Genomic DNA, 20899 nt, shown 5'->3' on the forward strand with positions numbered 1-20899 from the left:
GAGCACATTTAAAACATCCTGTGAAGTCCACAATTAATTTCAACTGAATAAATTCAAAATCATTTTATGGAACGTTATATAAACTATATGAGTACATTTAAAGGTACATTTAAAAAAATATTTAATTTTTTTCTAAACCAAATTTTTGTAATTTAAACAACCCACTTTTATAGGAGATGTTAGAATTGAAAAAACTGGTTTCTAACTAAAAAGAATGAAAAAAAAATTTTTTTGTTAGTTTTATTTTTGTTTTAGGTACCCTGAGAAGACCTAACGGTTTTGTCAAAGAGCACCGCAGAAGAGCATTGAACTAGTAAGTTCACCCCTCCATCCTTACTGATGGCTCGAAATATACCCAAAGCTCGCCTCAAACCCTGGATCTCTCGCGTCGAAAGCTAGCGCTCTAACTACTGCGCCACGGCCTCTAAATCTTACATGATTAGCAATTCAAAACGTTTTTTAATAAAGTTTGAATTCTATCAATATATTTTAGTTCAATTTTAAAATATGCAGAAACTTTTTAAAACATATTTTTGCTAAAAACTTCTAATTTTAATTTAAAGATCTCATATATATTCATATATATTCGTAATATATATGAGATCTGTAAATTAAAATTAGAAGTTAATTACTTTTGTTACCAACTTCTAATTGATAAAACTTTTCTTAAAAAAACAAACATCAAACATTCTATTTACTTGGAATTTACCTTAAACGTCAATAAAAAAAGGTTTTCACACCTTGCATGTATTGCAAAAATAACTATAAACTAAAATGACAGAGGGATGAAATAAAAGATAAAACAGGATATGATTATGATTATTTTTTTCCTCTTGAGGTGGTTTATAAAATACCAAATAAAACTAAAATACTAAATAAGAAAATTTTGATTTTAAAGTTATGTTATTCAAAATTTTATTCTCTTCCATTTGATATATGTAGGAAGCAGAAATTAGTTTTGGGAATGTGATAAAAATCTACCTAGCAAACATTCTATAGCGGACTTTTAGTGGACGTATATATCCACAGTAGTTTTGCAAAAGTGGTTAACCAATGACTTACCACTATAAACATGTCGGAAAGTTATTGCAGAGAATGCTTCATGTCATCAGAATAATTTATATAATTTGCAAGCAAAACCTTTCAGCTTTGATTAAGTTTTTGCTCGTGCGTGAGTAGTTACTGAATTTCCAAATATAGGTTTATTTCCACTTATCATTAATAAAATCACAAAACCATATAAAATAATATTCTGTTTAAAAGTATTCCATTTCACTGTGATTTTGTCTGCGAAAAAAATAAAAAAATGGTCCTCTAAAGACGTTTAAAAAAGGTAAAAGAATTCATTAAAAATTTCCAAAAATTCTGTTTTCTGTCCTTACAATGATAAAAAATATTGCTGTTTTAGTGGCCTATAATTTTCCAAATATTGGAGAGGACATAAATCATAGGTTTTGTACGTTTTTTCTTTAACAAATCACTACTAGGATACTGACAACCTCAATAATTTATGAAATGGTTTTTACAGCAAACCTAAGAAACTTTGCAATTTAGACTTATTTTTGCAACTTACACAAATTTTTCCGTTGGTTAGAAAATATTGTGAAACACTCTTTGTAAAAAACTTCAATTCTTTTAAATATTTCTTCATGAAGCAGGGTAAAGCTGTCTATATTGCACCCTCTAAGAATAAAGTCAAAAATAGTGATAAAATGCCGAGTAGAAACAATGAGACTTTATTGTATTTTATAATTTCGACATTAAGTTTTCTAAAAAAGTTGAAATATTCCAAAATTAAACGTTTGTATTTGATAGGGAATTAAATTTTAAAAAACATGCTATCGAAACAAGATCCTTAATTGTACCATCTTGATTTTACAAATACTATATTAATGTACATTTTGAACAATTTTTGTAAAGATCTTTTTCTGAGCTAAGCTATGTAAAAAAGTTTTCAATTTAATAAACTATGAAACTGTAAATCTTTCATGGAATAGTCTGAAAATAGGTATCATTAATAAGGTATAACTTTTATATTAAATGTGTAACAAGCTAATGTGGTAGCTTGAATTTTGGTAGGAAAATGATGCATGTTACTGCACATTATATTAATTATACAAAACAAAAAATCTTTGTTCTTGAAAAAAGTTACAAATATTCAAACTTCTAAATGGCAGCCTTGGTACAATTTAAGGTCTTACGTGAGGTACAAATTACTCGACTAGACTCACTTTGAGTTTATAACAAAATTAGACAACAAATGCTACTGTATTTTAATTTCTTGGAAGTTATTTTGAATTCACATAAATAGTGCTTTTACATAAATATGATAAAAAGGACATATATTTAACATGTTTCAAGTAATACTCAAAACATTGAACCTCAAACATAAGAAAAATTTGGTATCATATCAACTTGAGGTAACTGTTGCCAGAATCTAGTTTCATCTCACAAAAAAACAATTGATTCCTAAATTCAACATAGCAAAGATAAAATTTAAGTCAAAAGATATTTTTTAGGCTGTAATAATAACTAGATACAGCAAAAGTACAATTTAGGCGCCGGTACAATATCGGCAACCTTACCCTAATACTTTATAAAGAGAGACTAAAAACGCTGGTAAAGATGAGCCTTCTAAACATGATAAAGTTACATAATTTGTTAAATAACAATTGCCTTTAACGCGCATTTTGTGTTAAAATTTTTTTATTTTAAAAATGTATAAAATAACATTTTTGAAAAAGTGCGGTAACGTAACGGAACGTCACGTTATGTCACGGTGTTAAACAAAAGAAACTGGTGCGGTTTGATCTTGGTTGGTGCGGTTTCCCAATCGGGAAATGAACCGGGACTTGCGGTTTTAACTGTTACCCCACCAATCTTGTCCCGATTGAACCAAGACGTTACCGCACTTTAAAATTTTTTGTCCCGATTCATTTTTACCGTTACATTCCTACCGAGATAACATGATTCCCAGTTCATTTCGGGAATAACGTTCCGGGACACCAAAGCTTAATTTTTATTATTATTATTATTATTTTTTGTTTTACGTCTATTAAATTACGTCATGCTGGGGGGGGGGGGGTTAGTGGTTTTGTGACGACTCATAAGGAACTTGTTACGATGTTGTGACAAGGAGGAGGAGGGGAGGGGAAAAAGGTTTTAAAGTGGTTGCAAAATGCGTGAGGTAATACGTGGACAACCCCATAATTAGAAATATTTTAAATCTGTTTTCAAAACAAAATTTAAAAATATAGTTTGTTTTTTATTTAAAAATTATTTAAAACTAATATCAATAGTTACCATCATTGGAATCTTCAATTGCAAATATCCGTGATAAATCTCTTTTTTTCATTGATCTGTGTATATTTTGAAGCTAAAGATAATGTTCATGTTATTTAGTTACCAATTAACCTATTAAAATTGCAACATCATTTTCTTCTTTTTTTTCTCCAAATTATAAAATTTATAATAAAATTTATATATAAAAAATTCAGCGGCAGAGCTTCTACAAGATTATTTGCTTCATCGAAGTTTTGATCACTCTGATTAAAACTTTGATGAAGCAAACTGATTGGCTCTCTATATATTGGTGCAGTTGGGTTTTTTGGTGTTGCAGACTTCACACTTTCAGACGTTGTGAAAATACCAAACTTAATTACGTTTGTCATTATGTCCCATGATAATGTTTTGTAAAAAAATTGAGGTGATTAGAGCAAAAAACAAAAATACCTCAAAAGGTTTGCCCGCTTACCCCAAATGTAAGGGCAGCAAGATAGTGAAATTAATTATATTACCATCTCACACTAAATTTAAATTTATCATGAAATTTTAAACTTCATCTTCAAATTCCGAAAAGTATGGCCATACAAAGTTTCTACTCTCCCCAAAGTGGAGAGGGTTGTAAATTTATAATGATCTTACCTTTTAAACGCTAAAAGATTATTCCATAAAACTTTAAACCTAACTAATTGCCTTCACCTTTGGAGTTTGATGCCAATTTTTGAGGATATTTTGTTCCGAAACTAAAACGCTGAAAATTTTTTGCAAAAAGTTATCATTTGACGTAAGCATAAACAAATTTAAGTTTGAAGTTTGCACAATGCCTTAAAGTGTAAAACCTGCAACAACAAAAAATCCATAATGCACCATTGCAGAGCGCGCCGATCACGAATAAACGCCATTGCAATAGTTTAAGCTCTTTAATCTCTTCAAAATATTTCACGTTTTCCACAAATAGTTATATAACTTTTGACTTTGAGGCGGTCAAAGACAATAAAAAAATTAGATAAGTGCATTACAAGATAAAGACTCACTGCCGTTTGTGTTTTATGTTGATCGAGTGACTTCCTTTGATTATGACCTTTTTGCTAAACTCTGGCCCAGTGTGCATTAATAAGTTATTTTACTTAATAAGTTCTTTATTTTTGGGAAACTTTTTTTTTAGCTTATAATAACTAAATATATGTTATAACTAAATATATGTAACAACTGAATATTTACAATGCTACTCACAGGTTGAGGAGATAATAATAATCTAGATCAATGTATGAAGTCAAAAAATTGCAGAAATAGCTAGAAACCAGTCACGCCAAAGTATTTTGTCTACGACAGAATATCGTATAATTACATTGAATATCGTATAATTATACGATATTCAGCCGTGGACAAAATACTTTGGCATAACTGGTTTCTAGCAATTTTTTGACTTTTTATATTGAAGCTTGGTAATTAATTCTGTATAACAAACAATTAGCTTTTACAGCATATTTTTCTAAAATCACCGGTTTAGACGCTATTGCAATTGAAAATAAAAAAGCAACACTAAAAAAATTTAAAGGAAGGAGAAGAGGAATCCCGTATTTTTAGACCCTTATTTTTCTGTTATCTTTTTTTACTAATGTTACTTTAATTCAGAGCAAACATTAGGCTTTGAGCTTTTAAAATTCTATTGGTGCATAACCAATTGATTGCGCAGTAAATTGGATGCATAAAACTAATTCATTTTTTTTAACCAGAATTTTAAAAAATAAAATGAAAAGATCACATTAAAAATAGTTAATGTTAATTAACTATCAACATAATAGTTATTAAAAAAATATTTAAGAATTAAATTTTTCTTTTTTACTTTGTTAATATGTGAGGTAAATGTTTTTTTTCTCTCGATATCTCAGGCAACTGCTACTCTTAGATGTATTATGCAAGTGCTACTTTTAGATGCATCTTGCATCTGCTACTTTTAGATGCATTTGCATTTTTTTTATTTAGAAATCTTTTTTTTTTAAATTCGTGGATTTCCATCTGCTACTTTTGCATTCCTTCCTTAAAGTGTCATGTTGCTTCCCCATTGATATTATTTTGTTTAATGACAATTTTAACTCTGAACCATGCATTCAATTTTTAAAGCTTTAATTAGAATTTACAAAGCTGTCGCTGATAGAATCAGAAGAATAAGACAGATTTGTGTCATGTGCCAAAGTTACACAACATATTTTTGATCGTATTTTTTATTTGTTGGGAATTAGTATTGTAATTATGACATATTATTTTTGACATTTTTTTTTTTAGTTTAGCAATTATGTCAGCGTCAGTTGCTCACGAGTATTTTATTTCATAAAAACTTATTTTGCCCTACTTAAACAGCCATTCGCGTCCTCGCGAATACTTCGCGTCCTCGTTTAAGACAAAAAAGTTAGGTTGATGCATTCTACAAAGACATTTCATTTCTTGACAGTTCCAAACTTTTATGAGATTTATTTTTGTTATATCAAAAGATGCACACAAAAAAGCGATAAAATCCAATACATCGGTTTAACTAGTTGTAATAAATAACAGCAATGCAAACAAAACAACTATTTAATATATAATTATTTTTTAATTTAAGAATTAAATAAAAATTATACCTTTGGATTTTCATATTTATAAGGTTGATCAATTGCATATAAATGTTTGAAGCATTCAAATAAAATTATTAAAAAACCACAAAAGCACTTTTTTGACAACAATGACTTCATTTTCACTAAAAACAAATCGAATCATATTATTATATTCATCATATTATCATATTATATCATTATCATTAAGATTTTTTCCATTAGAAGGTTTTTTTGTTGTTATATTTAGTTAAAGTTTTTCATTTTTTGAGGGAAATTTATTTTTTATAACATTCATTCTAAATAAGTTTATATTCCAAATCGAGTTTAGCTGAGCAAAAAGTTAAACTTAGTTCAACATAAAGAACAAATATTTAACAAACCAAGTTGAATTTGTTAAACAAAACGCTTACCCATTTACCGTGCAAACTTAACTTTTGTAAAGTTTTAAAAATTTCTAAAGTATCATTCTTCAAAGCTTGTATTTCCGATTACGGATATTTATTTTTAATTAATACGCTAAAAAATGAGATAAAATGAATAACTTAACATTAAATTTTATAGAACTTATTATACTTAACATAAAACATTATCACGATAATTGCTATGCATGGTTGCACTGATATGAAAGAGTTACATTTAATGTGCACTGAATCCATTACTTGATACAAACATTACAAAAAACGGTAAATAAAACGTTAACAGGAACGACCATCTAAAACACTCGAACTTTAAAAAATAGTTTCAAGGAAAAAACCCTTTATATACTTCCTTTTTATTATTTAATTCCATTTTTTTATCATTTGAATTTTCTTCATGCAATTTTTTATTTTCTACATGATCAGCCATGCGTGTTAAACAACTGTGTTTGCTAAGTTAGATCTAAATGTAATATCTGTTACCTAGAAGGGAGCTGCAAAGATAAAAAAAAATCAATCAATGCGCTATAAAGCTGGATGAACTAAATGATTAGCGACCAGTACTTTTTTTTTATTTTTTGGAGTATATTTTATCTAATTATAAGCAAGCAAGATAAACAAGTAAGATTTAGTTCTATTCAAGAGAAATTAACAGTTTATTTGGCAGTAAACTCCTCAAATAATATTTCTAAAACACCATTGCCTACACCTAAACTAACACCTGTCCAAATAATAACCCCAAAACCGCCAACACTGTTGACAACATCTAAATTAACTCCAATAACAAAATTAACTACACCACCTGCACTTAAAGAGACAGTTAAAGAGGATGATCAAGGTATTACGTTTCAAATTGCTTTTAGCAAGTTTATTGAATTTCTTAAAGTCACAAAAAAGAATTTTGATGCTTGGTTAGAGTCAAACACATTAGAACCTCAAACAACACTGAATATAATATGGTTGTGTCTTTTTATATTATTCATAACGTTTTGTTGCTTGTGTTGTAGATACTGTTGCGCTAAAAAAGAAGAAAAAAAGGAGCTCAAAGATAAATTAGATCTAAAACGAGATCATTTGTTCGGACCAAATTACGCGGAACGCATACAACCTAAAGTCGAAGAAATCGATTATAATATTGAAAGTACTATGTTTGATGCTCTTGCGGAGATTAAATTAGGTCAAATAAAGTTTTCTCTTGATTTTAATACTGAAGAAAATATTGTAGAGATAACAGTTCATGAAGGTAAAGATATACCAGCAGCTGACATATCTGGCTTTTCCGATCCATACGTTAAGGTTTTATTAAAACCGGCAGGCAAAAAAGAATACAAAACTAAAACAAAAAAATCTACACTTTCTCCTTCTTACGAAGAAACATTTTTTATGAAAAACGTGACATATGCAAATTTTACAACCAGTACCTTAACGTTAAAAGTGTACGATCACAATCGATTTGGTCCTCATGAGTTGCTAGGTGAGGCAAATATACCTATTAACGATGTTGACTTAACTAAAGGTAAAATTACGGAATGGAGAATTATAATGCCTGAATTTAAATCTGAAGTTGGTAAATTTGGAAAGGATTTTAAACTTGGTCATATTTGCATTGGCTTAGGTTATGCTCCAAATACAAGTGTACTTGCAATATTTGTATTAAGTTGCTACAAAATAAAGGCGGTTGATGAAAGCGGATCTTCAGACCCTTATGTAACGTTTTTTTTAATACAGGATGGAAGAAAAGTGAAAAAAAGAAAGACAACAGTTAAACTGAGAACTTTAAATCCTTCATTTAATGAATCTTTTGCTTTTGAAGTCAACTTTGAGAAAATTGAAGAAACTTCTTTAATGTTTGTTCTTGCAGATTATGATAAAGGGCAACCAGGAGAACCTATTGGTCAAACAATAATTGGACCTCTTGGCCAGGGATTAGGAATAAAACACTGGGAGCAAGTGCGGAGATCACCTGGAAAGCCAATTTGTTATTGGCATATGTTAAAACCAGTACCAGTAGCAGAATAGTTTATAAATGTTGTACTATAAAGTTGTATTTTCAGACAGAAAATATTTATGGCTTTAGTTAGGTATTAAATGGGTTTTTTTTATATTTGTTGTTAGAAAATAATGTTTTACGTTGAACAACAATACTATTTTTATTTTATAAGTTAAGAGCATTTAAAAAAAAGTTTAATTAAGCCATCATAGGAAACCAACAGCTCCTGTGATGATTTAAATAAACTTCAACAGCTCCTGTGATCTTTTAAATAAACTTCACATACAATGCTTATCAACAACAACACAGGGATAGAGACATCCGCGGGACGTCTATACGGCGTCTTTTGGACGTCACATGTCCAATGTCCGTTTAAATTTTAACCCGGACACTTCTAATGTTGGAGAGCGTTTTTTAAATGCTGATAATTAGCTTCTTGTGTTTTATTTGATGTGTGAAAGCTTATTTCAAAATATGTTGATTTCTTAAGTTTTTATTTTTTTCCATATTTTTTCTCAATTCTTTCTGCTTTCGGCAAAAGCATGCACATGCACAATTAGCTGAAGTGACACTTTTTAAATATAACGGGTGGGTGCTAAAATTCCGGACTAACTTTATCTAATTTTAAATGCGACAAACTAAACTTTTTTTTTTCATGCTTATATCCATTTTAAAGCTTATTTATTCTCTATAATTTAAGTTATTTGTTTTTAGATAATTATTAAAAATTAAGAAAAAAATGATGTCCAAGCAAAAAGAGATAAGAAAACGGATTTACGAGTTCTATTTGAATAATAAATTGCATGGTAGAAGTTCACAGAAGATCACGTCGATGCTAAATAAATTCCAAGAAGCACTATCTAAAGTATAATCAAACGTGCTGAGAATGATTCTGGACACAAAAGAGTGCAAAGAGGTGGTTGCCAAAATCATGACTCCATGGTGATTAAGCGTCTCAAAACTATTTTTGATCACAGTGACCGGCAAGCCGGTCGAAAATTTGGATGCAGTCATTATGCACATATCATTAAAACTCTTTCTAAGTACACTGACATTAAAACTTATACAAAACAGGGTATACCTGATTGGCAAAAGAGCCAGAAAGAGCAAATCAAGACCAGTATTTATTGCAATTTTTAAGAAAAATTGGTTATCCTTGACGACGATTCTTACTTAACGCTGTTGCACTCGACGATTAACGGAAACAGCAACTACCACTCTAGAGACAAGACTCCACCGAGCGTTAAATATCTCAAAAAACGCAAGTTCAAACCCAAGCTGCTCGTCTGGAAAGCTGCTTCTGAAAAAAATATTTCCTATCAATTTTTCGTCCCCAGCGGCCTTGCAGCCAACAAAGCAATCTACGAAATGGATTGTATTATAGGAAGATTAGTGCTGTTTATCAACGCTCATCATACCGATGGTAATTATGTATTTTTTTCGGACTTGGCCTCATTGCATTACGCCAAAACCGTGACCAGCTGATATGAAGCCTACAGCATCAATTTTGTCAAATAAGTTGGAAATCCTCCAGCTGACCCTCAGTTTTGCCCAATCGAGAACTTGAAAGGTAAAGGTATTTTGAAAGGTAAAGTGCACAAGGGTAACTGGAAAGCAAAAGATGTGAAGCAACTACAAACCAGAATAAAGCTTTGCTTGATAAAAATTGACCTTAAGCTTGTGTTTTGACTTTTTGGGTCAACTCGTCTTAGAATTGTCCGAATTCGAAGTAATTAACTGGTTGAAGACAAACTTAATTAAAATAAATAACTAAAAACTCTATTTAATGATATTTTTGTTTATTCTCTGCCTTAAAAACTATGGGAGTAGTTGTGTAATTGCTCTTGAAAGTAAGTCCGGATTTTTGATAACCATCCGTTACAATGTTTAAATGGCCAGTAACCTTAAATTGTGTCAAAATTCTACCTGGGTATTATCTTAATCATGTCTAAATCTTTTGATCATAATATACCTGTAACCATAGATACCTGCAATGAACCCAAAAATCCAACATTAAGTAGTTGGACTGTGCGTACTGAGTGCGAGAAAACGAAACATTATCATGCCATTTTTATTTGCGTATTACATAACTGCCAAATAATTATGAGTAATATCGTTACCTAGGAGAAGAAACTTTTGTTTCGTTTTCGAAGCACTAGAGTGGTGCACAAAGTGTTTAAGCCAATTTTAGAAAATATCACTAGTCATCCATCCTTTTCAAAATGTTTTATTGCTGATTGGAGAGTAATCCTCCAATTTATTTTTAAATATTTTTCTAGAAAATATAAAGATTGGTGGCACAAACATTCACGTGACATAAAATCACGTACTTTCTGGTGTTCTCAGTAAAATTTTTGGGTTACTTTTTAAATATTCAGCATTTTTTTAAAGCCATTCTAAAAATTATTTTTTGACCTTATTTTTCTTGCTATTTTTCACTTTATATCTTTTGTTGTTAGACTAAAAAACCTAGTTTCCATATCAAGTTATACTTATTTAATTTTTCGTCGACGAAATATTTCAATATTGTTCTATGACCTTTAAAGCCTTATTTTTTTCGCACCTTGTTTAAATCTTTGTTAAAATACTTCTTGAAGAATTTGCTATTTCTTTCAATTGGTGTCTTTTAATGTTATTAACAACCATTATACTTTAATAAACTGAAATCACTACAGAAAACTGTGTGCATTTAGTTACAAAGTAAATCTAAGTTTCTCATATTAAACAATTTCTTTAAAATTGTATAAACTATTGCATTGTTTTACATTATTAAAATGTAGGCATTAAAAATTCATGACCCGTGTAATTTTATATACCATGTTTAATGATGTCAACTACTGATCTCCATAAAAATTGAATAGTGTATCTCCTTAAATAATTTCAAATGAGAAATGCAAAGATTTGATATTTGACAACCGAGTAAATCTGATGTTATATGCGTAGACCATTTTATGAAAAGAAACATTTATAGAACTGATTGATTGTTCAACTCTAATAACGCTATACCTACTTGGTTTAAACATTTTATCTGATTATCTAAAAATTGTTTCCAAAGCTTAAACATATGTATTCAATAATATATATATATATATATATATATATATATATATATATATATATATATATATATATATATATATATATATATATGTATAGAGAGAGTGGTCTCGAAATAAGGAGGCTAAACGAGCTGGTCTTGCATTTTTGGTGTTCAAGATAGGTAACTTCCAGAAATGATGCAAACTTTAAGTTTTTTAACACTGATGCTGCTATCAAATAAGAATCTTTGACAAAAAATTATAGTGACTAGAGCCTGGGAACAATATATACCTGAAAATACGGGACCCACTGTTTCAAATGTGGAGAGAAAAAATTAACTTTTTTTTTTCTAGTACCTCTTCAAATAGATCGAAATTTATCGCAAAAATTTATTTATTAAAAAAAAAAACTTATTGTTTAAAAATGGTGACCAAGGAAAGTTTGAAACCTCCTCTATATATGAGAGTTGTCAACTTTACGAGATCATAACTTTTGAACGTTAAAATATTTTTCTACTAAATGAGAATTTGACAGATGAATTTTGGTCAAGTTCGTAATGGAATTTTTTTTTAAATACTATTATTTCCCCCTCCCTTTATAAATATATATATATATTTTTTAAACATATTGTTTGTATTAGTGTGAAAAAACATATCTGGAGGTTGCTTATCTTGAACAACAAAAAATCTTGAAATTGTCTTTTGATATATAATCAATTGTTTTTCAATCAGATAATGGTTTAAACAACACTAACTCATGTTTATATTTATATTTATTTTAATTTACAATCAATAATAGTTTCCAAAATATAAACATAAATATTATAAATATTTGATTTTTACGTAAAACTCTTTTATAAAACTCTTTTAGAAGGTATGTCGGGAGTTGTACGTAACAGTGGCTTTAAGTAGGTTTTGCGGATACTGTTTAAGACCACTAGAAACTTTGTCTCCACTCCTCCAAAACTGTTTAAAATTACAATGAACAAATTAAGAAACCTGTTCCAAAAACCCAATACTTTATTTGATTCGAAAGTTGACATATGTGAAAGAAATTCACATGTATGGTTGATAAGTGCAAGCACTTTCGGTGATACTGCTAGACCAATTTTTACAACTTTAATTATTCTTCTAACACATGAATACTTTTTAACAGTTTAAAACATTCTCCACCTTTAAATTGACCATCATGCAGCTTTCCACTGATTTGTCAATAAAGTGACATCCATAGATTGGAAATATATTTTCACTGTTGATCTGGCTGATAACTTTACGTCATCAGCCAGATCAACAGTGAAAGGTTAGATCAAAAGGTTAATGCAGTTATTATATGATGCAGCTGAAAGCTTGTTTTTATTTTAATTTTTACTGGCGGCTTTGTAAGCATTAGCTGAAGAACGAATACTTCATAGAGTTCTGAGTTCACCATAAGTTGGAAAATCTTGCATTCTTTTTTTGCTAATGTTACACTGACGCTAAGGATGTGTTGATGCTGTACTTTTAATTCCAAAAAATATATTGACCACATGAAAAGCACAAAAGTATTTTAGGTCATTTAGCTTTAAAATTGTAATAATTTTCACAAGATTTAAATTAGATTTAACCACGTTTTCTGCTAAGCCAATAATAAACTTTTTAACGCCACGATCTTTGTATTTTTCATTGTCTATTTCATTTACCATTTTAAAAAAATCTTTTTCAATCCTGCACTTTTATAATATTTTTATATTTAGGTGATGATACATTTACTTTTTGATACCTGTATTAATATTACAAAATTTAAAGTTTGCACCATCTTTGGAAGTTATCACAATTAATCTATGACGCGCCCGTTTAACCCCCTTTTTTTTTGAAAGAAGTTGACAGAATACTTACAAAATTTAGGTTATAATTGTACAAAGTATTTTCGTGATTTCGAAAATGCAGACTGTTTCATTATTGTTGACTTCTTGGACAATTTATTAGTTAAATATAAATTATTAGATAAATATAATTTATTAGTTAATCCAATAAAGGATTATAAGCAAAACAAACTTTTGGGACATTTTATATTTTTGAGCTGCTGTCACATGACTGGTATTTTTTTCTTTATTTTAAAAAAAAACAAATGTGTCTATATAATATATACACATATGCATATATATTACATCAAAAAATCAAGAACTTTTACGACTGCACATTTGGTTAACTAAATTTACTTATAAACAAGACTTTGTTTATGTTCAACCAAAATATTGTAAAAAAATGTTTTTAATGTGCTATAATAGATAACAAAAGGTCTTTAAAATGTAAAACAACAATTAAAATTTATTGGAATATTTTAGGTACGGGAGACCGGTATCGAAATAACAAGGGCAAAATAATAACTTATAACTTAATAACAAAATAATAACTACAAAATAAAATAATAAAAACAAAATAATAACTTATAACTTATAATAAAATAGTAACTTATAAACAATTACAGACTTATGTTATCAAAAGTAATTTTTCATGAATAAGCATACATAAAATTGTGTTTGGATTTTTTATTTTTAAATTACACCGGAAAAAACGGCAGTCACATTTAAAAAGTTTTGAGAAAGTATATATTAATCATTTATAAAAGTTTTTATATAATGCATAGAAGTAAATTAGAAAAATTATTTCTTGCTTAATTTATCTGAAGTTTACATTTTTAATAAAATATTTGTAACTTTTATTTAAAAAATTTTTTCCTAACTTTATACAAAGACTTTTATAAATGATTAATAAATGCTTTCTCAAAACTTTATCAACGTGAGCGTTTTTTCCCGTGTACTCTTCATATACTTCTGTATATTTGGGTATATTAAAAGTTTATTCAGAATATGTTATAATTTGAAACAATTCAAATTTTAGTTAACAAAGCAACAAAGTACTAAAACAAACAGCAGCCGTATTCACATCTCTTCGTTAATCCAAGAACGTTTCAACAGATGGACCTTTAACGCATTGTTTTAGATCGAAGGCGCCGCCAATTACTGAAATTCTACGCGGCTTTAAATTCTTAGCGTCATTTTTTAAAATAAACCGACATTTAACCGACATTTTTGGTTTGCTAACTTCTTTCAGTAAATGTTTTATTACTCATAAATACTAACTTTTGCAAAATATAAATGCATTTTATATAATTAAAAATGTTTCGTGTATTTGAAAACATTTTTATTAATATGCAAGCTTTGTTTAAAAAAACTTATTTGTAAAAAAACTTTGACGTCAAAAACAATGTTTTTGTAAAAATGCAATATATGATATACTAATATTAATATTAATAAAGTAAAAAGAATTTTCTACGTGTTTTAGGTCATATATCATTTATATATTGAATTAGAGATTGTTGGCAACCATCACTCCCTACATTTAGATTTTGCTAATGTCTTAAAGATTTAAACTTCTCTTTTTTGACGAAAATCAAATTGTTTTTTGTCGCACAACTTTGTTTTGATATTTTTTGGTATTTGAATTTTTTTTACTATTAGAGTTCTAAAATAATAATATGATTCAAAAACTTTTTGTTATATAGTTATACAGGAGTTATACAAGGGTGATAGAAAAATTTTTAACAAATATTTAGAATAATTTTTAACACAGTAGTAAAGTATATTTATTAATCACAATACTTTGCATAATTAAGTTTTTTTTATTCAAACGGATAGATGAGACTGTTGTCGTTTTGATGTATAATCAAAGTGGAGGTTTTATTCTCCTAATGTTTAAACTATATATCAACTTCAAAATGAGTTATGTTTCTGTACCTTGTACTGTGTTCTTGCACGGTGTTCTTGTACTGTGTTCTTGTACTGTGTTCTTGTACTGTGTTCTTGTATTGTGCTTTTGTACTGTGTTCTTGTACTGTGTTCTTGTACTGTGTTCTTTCTGTTTAAAAAACTGACTACTAGTTATTATTATTAAAAAGTTATTTTACTTTTGAAATGAACTTTTTTTGCGCGAAAATGAATTTTAGTAGGAAACATATGTTTTCTTCTAAAATTAGTTAATGATCTATATATATACTCAAAATGTTAATCAGCTTTTTAATTGTAATACTTTAATATTCTCTAAAAACCAAAAAAAAATTAACAATATTTTAAAAACATCTAACAATAAATCCTAAATAATATTTAATATAAACTGCTTCACAAAATAAAACATGGATATTTTTGTGAAAATTTTGCCCAATTTCTTCTAATTATGCAAAAATCTATGCTGCTACTTTGATCGCAGCATAGAGATTTTACCATATGCTTGTTATTAAATACCCTTGTGCCTGTTATAAAGTTACTACTGTTAATTGTTTTATAAAACTCACAAACATTATATGTTTGGCTTTTATCATTTATTATAAAACTAAATGGGAACTTATAAAGTTCCCATTTAGTTTTATAATAAATGATAAAGGTTTTATAAAAATTAACAAAAAATATTTCAAAAAAAAGAATTCAACTTTTTAGTCATTACTATCGAAGAGTTTTTAAAATTGGTACCAATTTTAAAAACTTTTCGATAAGATTATATATATATATATATATATATATATATATATATATATATATATATATATATATATATATATATATATATATATATATATATATAAATATATATATATATATATATATATATATATATATATATATATATATATATATATATTATCTTCTTTATGCTGATGATATTTTTATGTGCACCATAACCAACAATCTTCAAAATTTACTTGACTTATGCTCTAGTCATGCTTTGAAGCGTGATATAATTTTAATCAACAACGTTATTTTTAAAAAGTTTAACGTAATCAGAGTTTATCTCATTCGCTAATTTGGCTAATATTATAAACACTATCATATGGCTATCAGTTACTGTAATTTTTTCAAAACGACTCGCTTTATGATCTATTAAATCCATATAAGAATGCATTTGATCTAAATTTAAAGTATCAATAATGGACCAGTGCTCGCATGTCATTAGTAAAACATACCCCTTATTTAGTTCTGTAGTAATTCATAAGTAGCAATACTTCCCATTGCAATTGTTGCAACGCAGTGAGAACCTCATAATACAATTTTTGAAATCTAACATACTCTTATGTATACATGCATATACTATGCGTTTATACATATATATATATATATGTGTGTGTGTGTGTGTGTGTGTGTGTGTGTGTGTGTGTGTGTGTGTGAGTGTGTGTGAGTGTGAGTGTGTGTGTGTGTGTGTGCGGCCGTGGCGCAGTTGTTAGAGTGCTTGCTTTGTAAGCAGGAGATCCAGGTTCGAAACAAGCTTTGAACATATTTTCGCGTCACGTTAGGGAAGGAGGCGAGAACTTCCTGATTAAATGCGCTTCCGCACTGCACTGTGACAAGACCGTTAGGTCTTTTTGGGGCACCTAAATATATATATATATATATATATATATATATATATATATATATATATATATATGTATAAATATATATATATATATATGTATATATATATATATATATATATATATATATATATATATATATATATATATATATGTATATATATATATATATATGTATATTTATATGCGTGTGTGTTTGGTTAACGACAGGAGTAAATTTAGTTATCGGAAGGGTTTTAAGCCTAAAATCTAACCCTAAGGTTAGATTTTGTACAATATATATATTTTTTTACAAAATAAGATATATTATGTACAATGTAAAATTTTGTACAAAATATATATATACATATATATATTGTACTTGATAACAAGGGTATACTCCCTTGAAATATTTAAATATTGATGTCTTTTAAAATTTATATTGAAGGCAAATATGAATATGACGTTTATAAAGAAAAAAAAAAAATTTGTATTTCTATTGCAAATGTGTGATTTCGAAACTATATTATACAATAGCGCTATTTATTTTTTATTTATATTTTAATTATATTTTATTTGTGGTTTTTAATGTTGTATTGTTACCCCAGTGGGCATGCGTCGTCCGTGGGTCGTCCGTCGACCATGTTACGGACGTCTGGACGTCCGTGAGAAGTCTGAACCACGTCCTTTGTACAACGCGTGCTCACTGGGACGCAAATGTAATTGTGTAGAGCCTGTGGCATACTAAATGTGGTTGGGACCTGAGATAAACTAATCTCAAAAATTAAAATAACATTATTTATTATATTTTCATCTTGTATTTAATTCTTTATACAAGCAGTATTAATTTTCTAATTTTTCTAAATAAACTCATTTTCCAATCCTTGGATGAACAAAGGTTTACTAACATCATCTAAGAAAAAACAAAAACTTAATGAAAACTATTTAAAGCATAAAACATATAAAATTAAATACACTATTAAAATTTTTAAAATAAGAAACACTTAAAATAACTTTAATGTGTTATAATATTGAAAAAAACTCATGAAAACACAAAAAAGATGGAATTGTCAATGCACAAATATTAATTTGCGACAAAAACTTTTAATTTATGAAATTATTTATAAAAATAGAAGTCATACGTTAAAGTTTGCTTCAATTATTTCTGCCTATGCCGTATCCAGTAATTTATATATCTATGCATAATACAGTGAGAATAGTAAACAAAACCTTAGTTTTACTTTACACTTCATTAATGTTTTCATTAATTGAAAACAATAATGTAATTATTCTACTTGATGACATCATGTAATCTTTTATTGCGAATTTTTATAAAAGCTTTAACTAAAAATTTTATCCTTATAATCTTTATTTTTATAAACTTCAGTTTGCTTTACAACTTTGTAAAAAATTTTGTAAGGTTTAAACCCTAACCCTGACAAATACATGTTTAAAGTGAATTCTTTAAGACTTGAGCACTTTTTTGGCAATTTTAAAATTGTTGCGTAAGTCTATTAAGCACTTTTTTGGCTATTAAAACTTAAAATTATTAAATAAATTTGGTATAACTAACATGTTCAAATTTCATAGTAAAATAAAAACACAATTAGACTGATTGTAAAATTAGTGAAATACAGTAAGCTAAACATTCTTTGACAAAACTATAGTCAGGTCAGGTGTATGCTCTTTATGATCACTCTACTACTGGCAACATGTTACCCAGTGCAACCTTTGCCTTGTGGTATTCACTTTCTAAGCAAAGCCCGGAAAAAGTTTGCATCAGTACTATTTAAAATCGGTCATGCTTACAATGGTATGTATATAATTTTTTTTTTTTATGTAGTGCCTTATTTACTGAATGAGGAGGCCTTGCAAAAATTTGAGATGGTGGAGGCCTGGGAGCAAAAATACCCTAAAGCATTTGCCCATCCCCCCGCCCCCCCGCCCCCCACCTCTGCACAAACGTGAGAGCACTGGGAGCGGATTCACAACACTTTCGTAAGTCCAAAATTTGCGTAAAGTTTGCGTAAGTTTTGCTTAAGTTCAAAGTTACGCTAAGTGGTATTCACAAACCTTGCGTAAACAAAAACTTACGAAATTCCTAAGTTTTTACGTAAGTTATTACTTACGCAAAAAGTCTAAAAAACGGTATTCACAACATTTTCCTAAAAAGTGCTCAGCAAACTTTACGCAAGAAAAGTTACGTCTGCTATTTTCTGACTTAAGTTTGGCGTAACTTTAAATCCTCTAATAATATTTAAAAATGGTGTTTTTATTATTATAAAAGATTTCAGATTTTGTTTGTTATTGCCAATAAAATATAATTTTATCTTAATTTTATACTGCTATACGTTAAGTTATTTATTTAAATAATACAACAATAGTTTTTTTTTTAAACAACAACAACAATAGCAGTATATTTACCAAAAATTTAGATGTACTACATTAACTTATTTTATAAAACTTGTTTTCACCTTAAATATAAGGTTAAAAAAATATACACACAATCTATATAATGGATGGTAAAAACAAGGAGAGCGACTATAGTACAGATATATCATTTAGTTTTGCAGTATGCCAATAACTTATTGTCAACTGGGGTGACTATGAACGCTTTTTAAACATTTATGCATCATATAACAATGCAGTTAGTCTAACAGCTAATTTTTTTTTTTAACAGAACATTATACTATCTAGCTTCCAAAATTGGTTCTAGGCCTGGTAAACATTATAAAGTAAATACTTTAGTTTTCTTATTTTATACAAGCATATTCGTATTTTTAAAACGGGGTGAGAATGAACAGCCGATTCGGAGTTACTTTGAACACGACATAATGTTTTTATTTCTTAGATTATGGATAGACTAACATGTTGTAAGGCTGGGGGGGGGGGATACTGTTAAAGATCAAACAGATAACAGAAAGTGTATTTTAATATGTTGTAGAGTCTTTTATTTCAAATCAATTCATGTGAAAAAAATTACATACTAAATTTAAAAAATAGCCCTCTAAATACAGCAACATCTAGTGGTTGACAGAGGTTGCATTAGGTGGCATTGTTACAAACTTAATGTCATGTTGAATCGTGGCTTCAATAACTTCTGGAGAAAAGTGTAAAGCCAGATTATCACCAATCAGCAATGTTGTTCCGGTTTTTAAAATAGCAATAGACAAGAATATCTCCATGAACCATCTGGTAAATGTTCAACCATCAAACCACCCATTAGTGGTGATATTGTATACGGTTCTAGGTGGTCCACCATGAGTCCAACGCTGGTAGAGATTTTTTGCTTTATAAATAACCTTAGGCGGCAAAAATTCTCCAACAGCGTTACCAGCAAACATTATTCTAGTTGATTGCTTTGAATGTTCCTGATTGTTTTCAACGCGGTGTCCATGTCCACGACGAACAATAACAGCTTTGGACCCTGGATTATCTGTTATAACGGGTGATACGGAAGTTATCGGACAAATCCTAATTTCATGATTTGAGCATAATAATTAGTTTTTGTGATTTTATGCCTTGGCAAAAAACTTTCTATAAAATATAAACTTTATTATTTGAAACACAATTATTTAAAATGAGGTTAAATGCAGCTGAACGAGAATCTTTTCGAAAGCGATTAAAAATGTTTTTTGTAAATAAACTTAATATAAAAAAAAAAAAATCGTAAATCGTTTTGAAAAGGAAGGATTTGCTCGAAGTACAATATATGATAACCTAAAAAGACTTGAAACTGTTTAATCGTTTTCTGATAGAAAGCACCCTGGTCGTCCGACATCCTGGACCAGAGAAAAGAAAGCCGAATTAACGAGACTTGTCAACAATCGGGGTCAGTCAGAGAAAAATAGGTATTAAATTCGGTGTAAATCAATCGACAATTGGTCGTCAGTGAAAAAAAATGAATATTAAATATAGAAAACGTGAAAAGATTCCAAAGTACACTATAGAACAACAAATAAAGGCAAAGAAAAGAAGCAGGAAACTAGTTAACCAACTCTATAACACAAAATCGCTTCTAGTCATCGATGACAAAAAATACTTTTGTTTTTCAGGGGACAACATGCCTAGAAGTTCTGAATACTACACAAACAACAAAAAGACATGCCCAGAATGTGTTCGTTTTATAGGAAAAGAGAAATTTCCAAAAAAATTATTAATGTGGATAGCCACATCTGACCGTGGTATGTCCGAGCCATTGTTTCGCACTTCCAAGG

General features: G+C 28.7%; 2 protein-coding genes and 1 long non-coding RNA gene across 3 annotated transcripts in view; 1 reads left to right on the forward strand and 2 right to left on the reverse strand.

Annotated features, from left to right (window-relative positions):
- The window catches only part of LOC100208289 (A disintegrin and metalloproteinase with thrombospondin motifs 6), a 94492-nt gene extending 88045 nt beyond the window's left edge, over nt 1-6447 (reverse strand). Inside the window, exons 1-3 of the mRNA XM_065791075.1 lie at nt 6287-6447; nt 5904-6019; nt 3304-3376 (exon numbers count right to left, since the gene is read on the reverse strand). Of these exons, the coding sequence (XP_065647147.1) occupies nt 3304-3376; nt 5904-6019; nt 6287-6290 (193 nt within the window). The 5' untranslated portion in view covers nt 6291-6447. The remainder of the gene's footprint in view (nt 1-3303; nt 3377-5903; nt 6020-6286) is intronic.
- Nucleotides 6448-6746: 299 nt separating this feature from the next.
- Nucleotides 6747-10103, forward strand: LOC100204739 (synaptotagmin-1). Its single transcript, XM_065791076.1, has 2 exons — nt 6747-8373; nt 8997-10103. Exon 1 carries the CDS (start codon nt 6839-6841, stop codon nt 8309-8311), a length of 1473 nt encoding a protein of 490 aa, XP_065647148.1. The 5' UTR covers nt 6747-6838; the 3' UTR covers nt 8312-8373; nt 8997-10103.
- Nucleotides 10104-17472: 7369 nt separating this feature from the next.
- On the reverse strand, nt 17473-17929 carry LOC136076524 (uncharacterized). Its single transcript, XR_010636338.1, has 2 exons — nt 17825-17929; nt 17473-17595 (listed from the first exon to the last, which is right to left on the reverse strand). It is a non-coding gene; the product is annotated as an uncharacterized LOC136076524 (long non-coding RNA).
- Nucleotides 17930-20899: the final 2970 nt, after the last annotated feature.

Source organism: Hydra vulgaris, chromosome 02, assembly GCF_038396675.1.
Source record: "Hydra vulgaris chromosome 02, alternate assembly HydraT2T_AEP".
Taxonomy (NCBI): Eukaryota; Metazoa; Cnidaria; class Hydrozoa; order Anthoathecata; family Hydridae; genus Hydra; species Hydra vulgaris.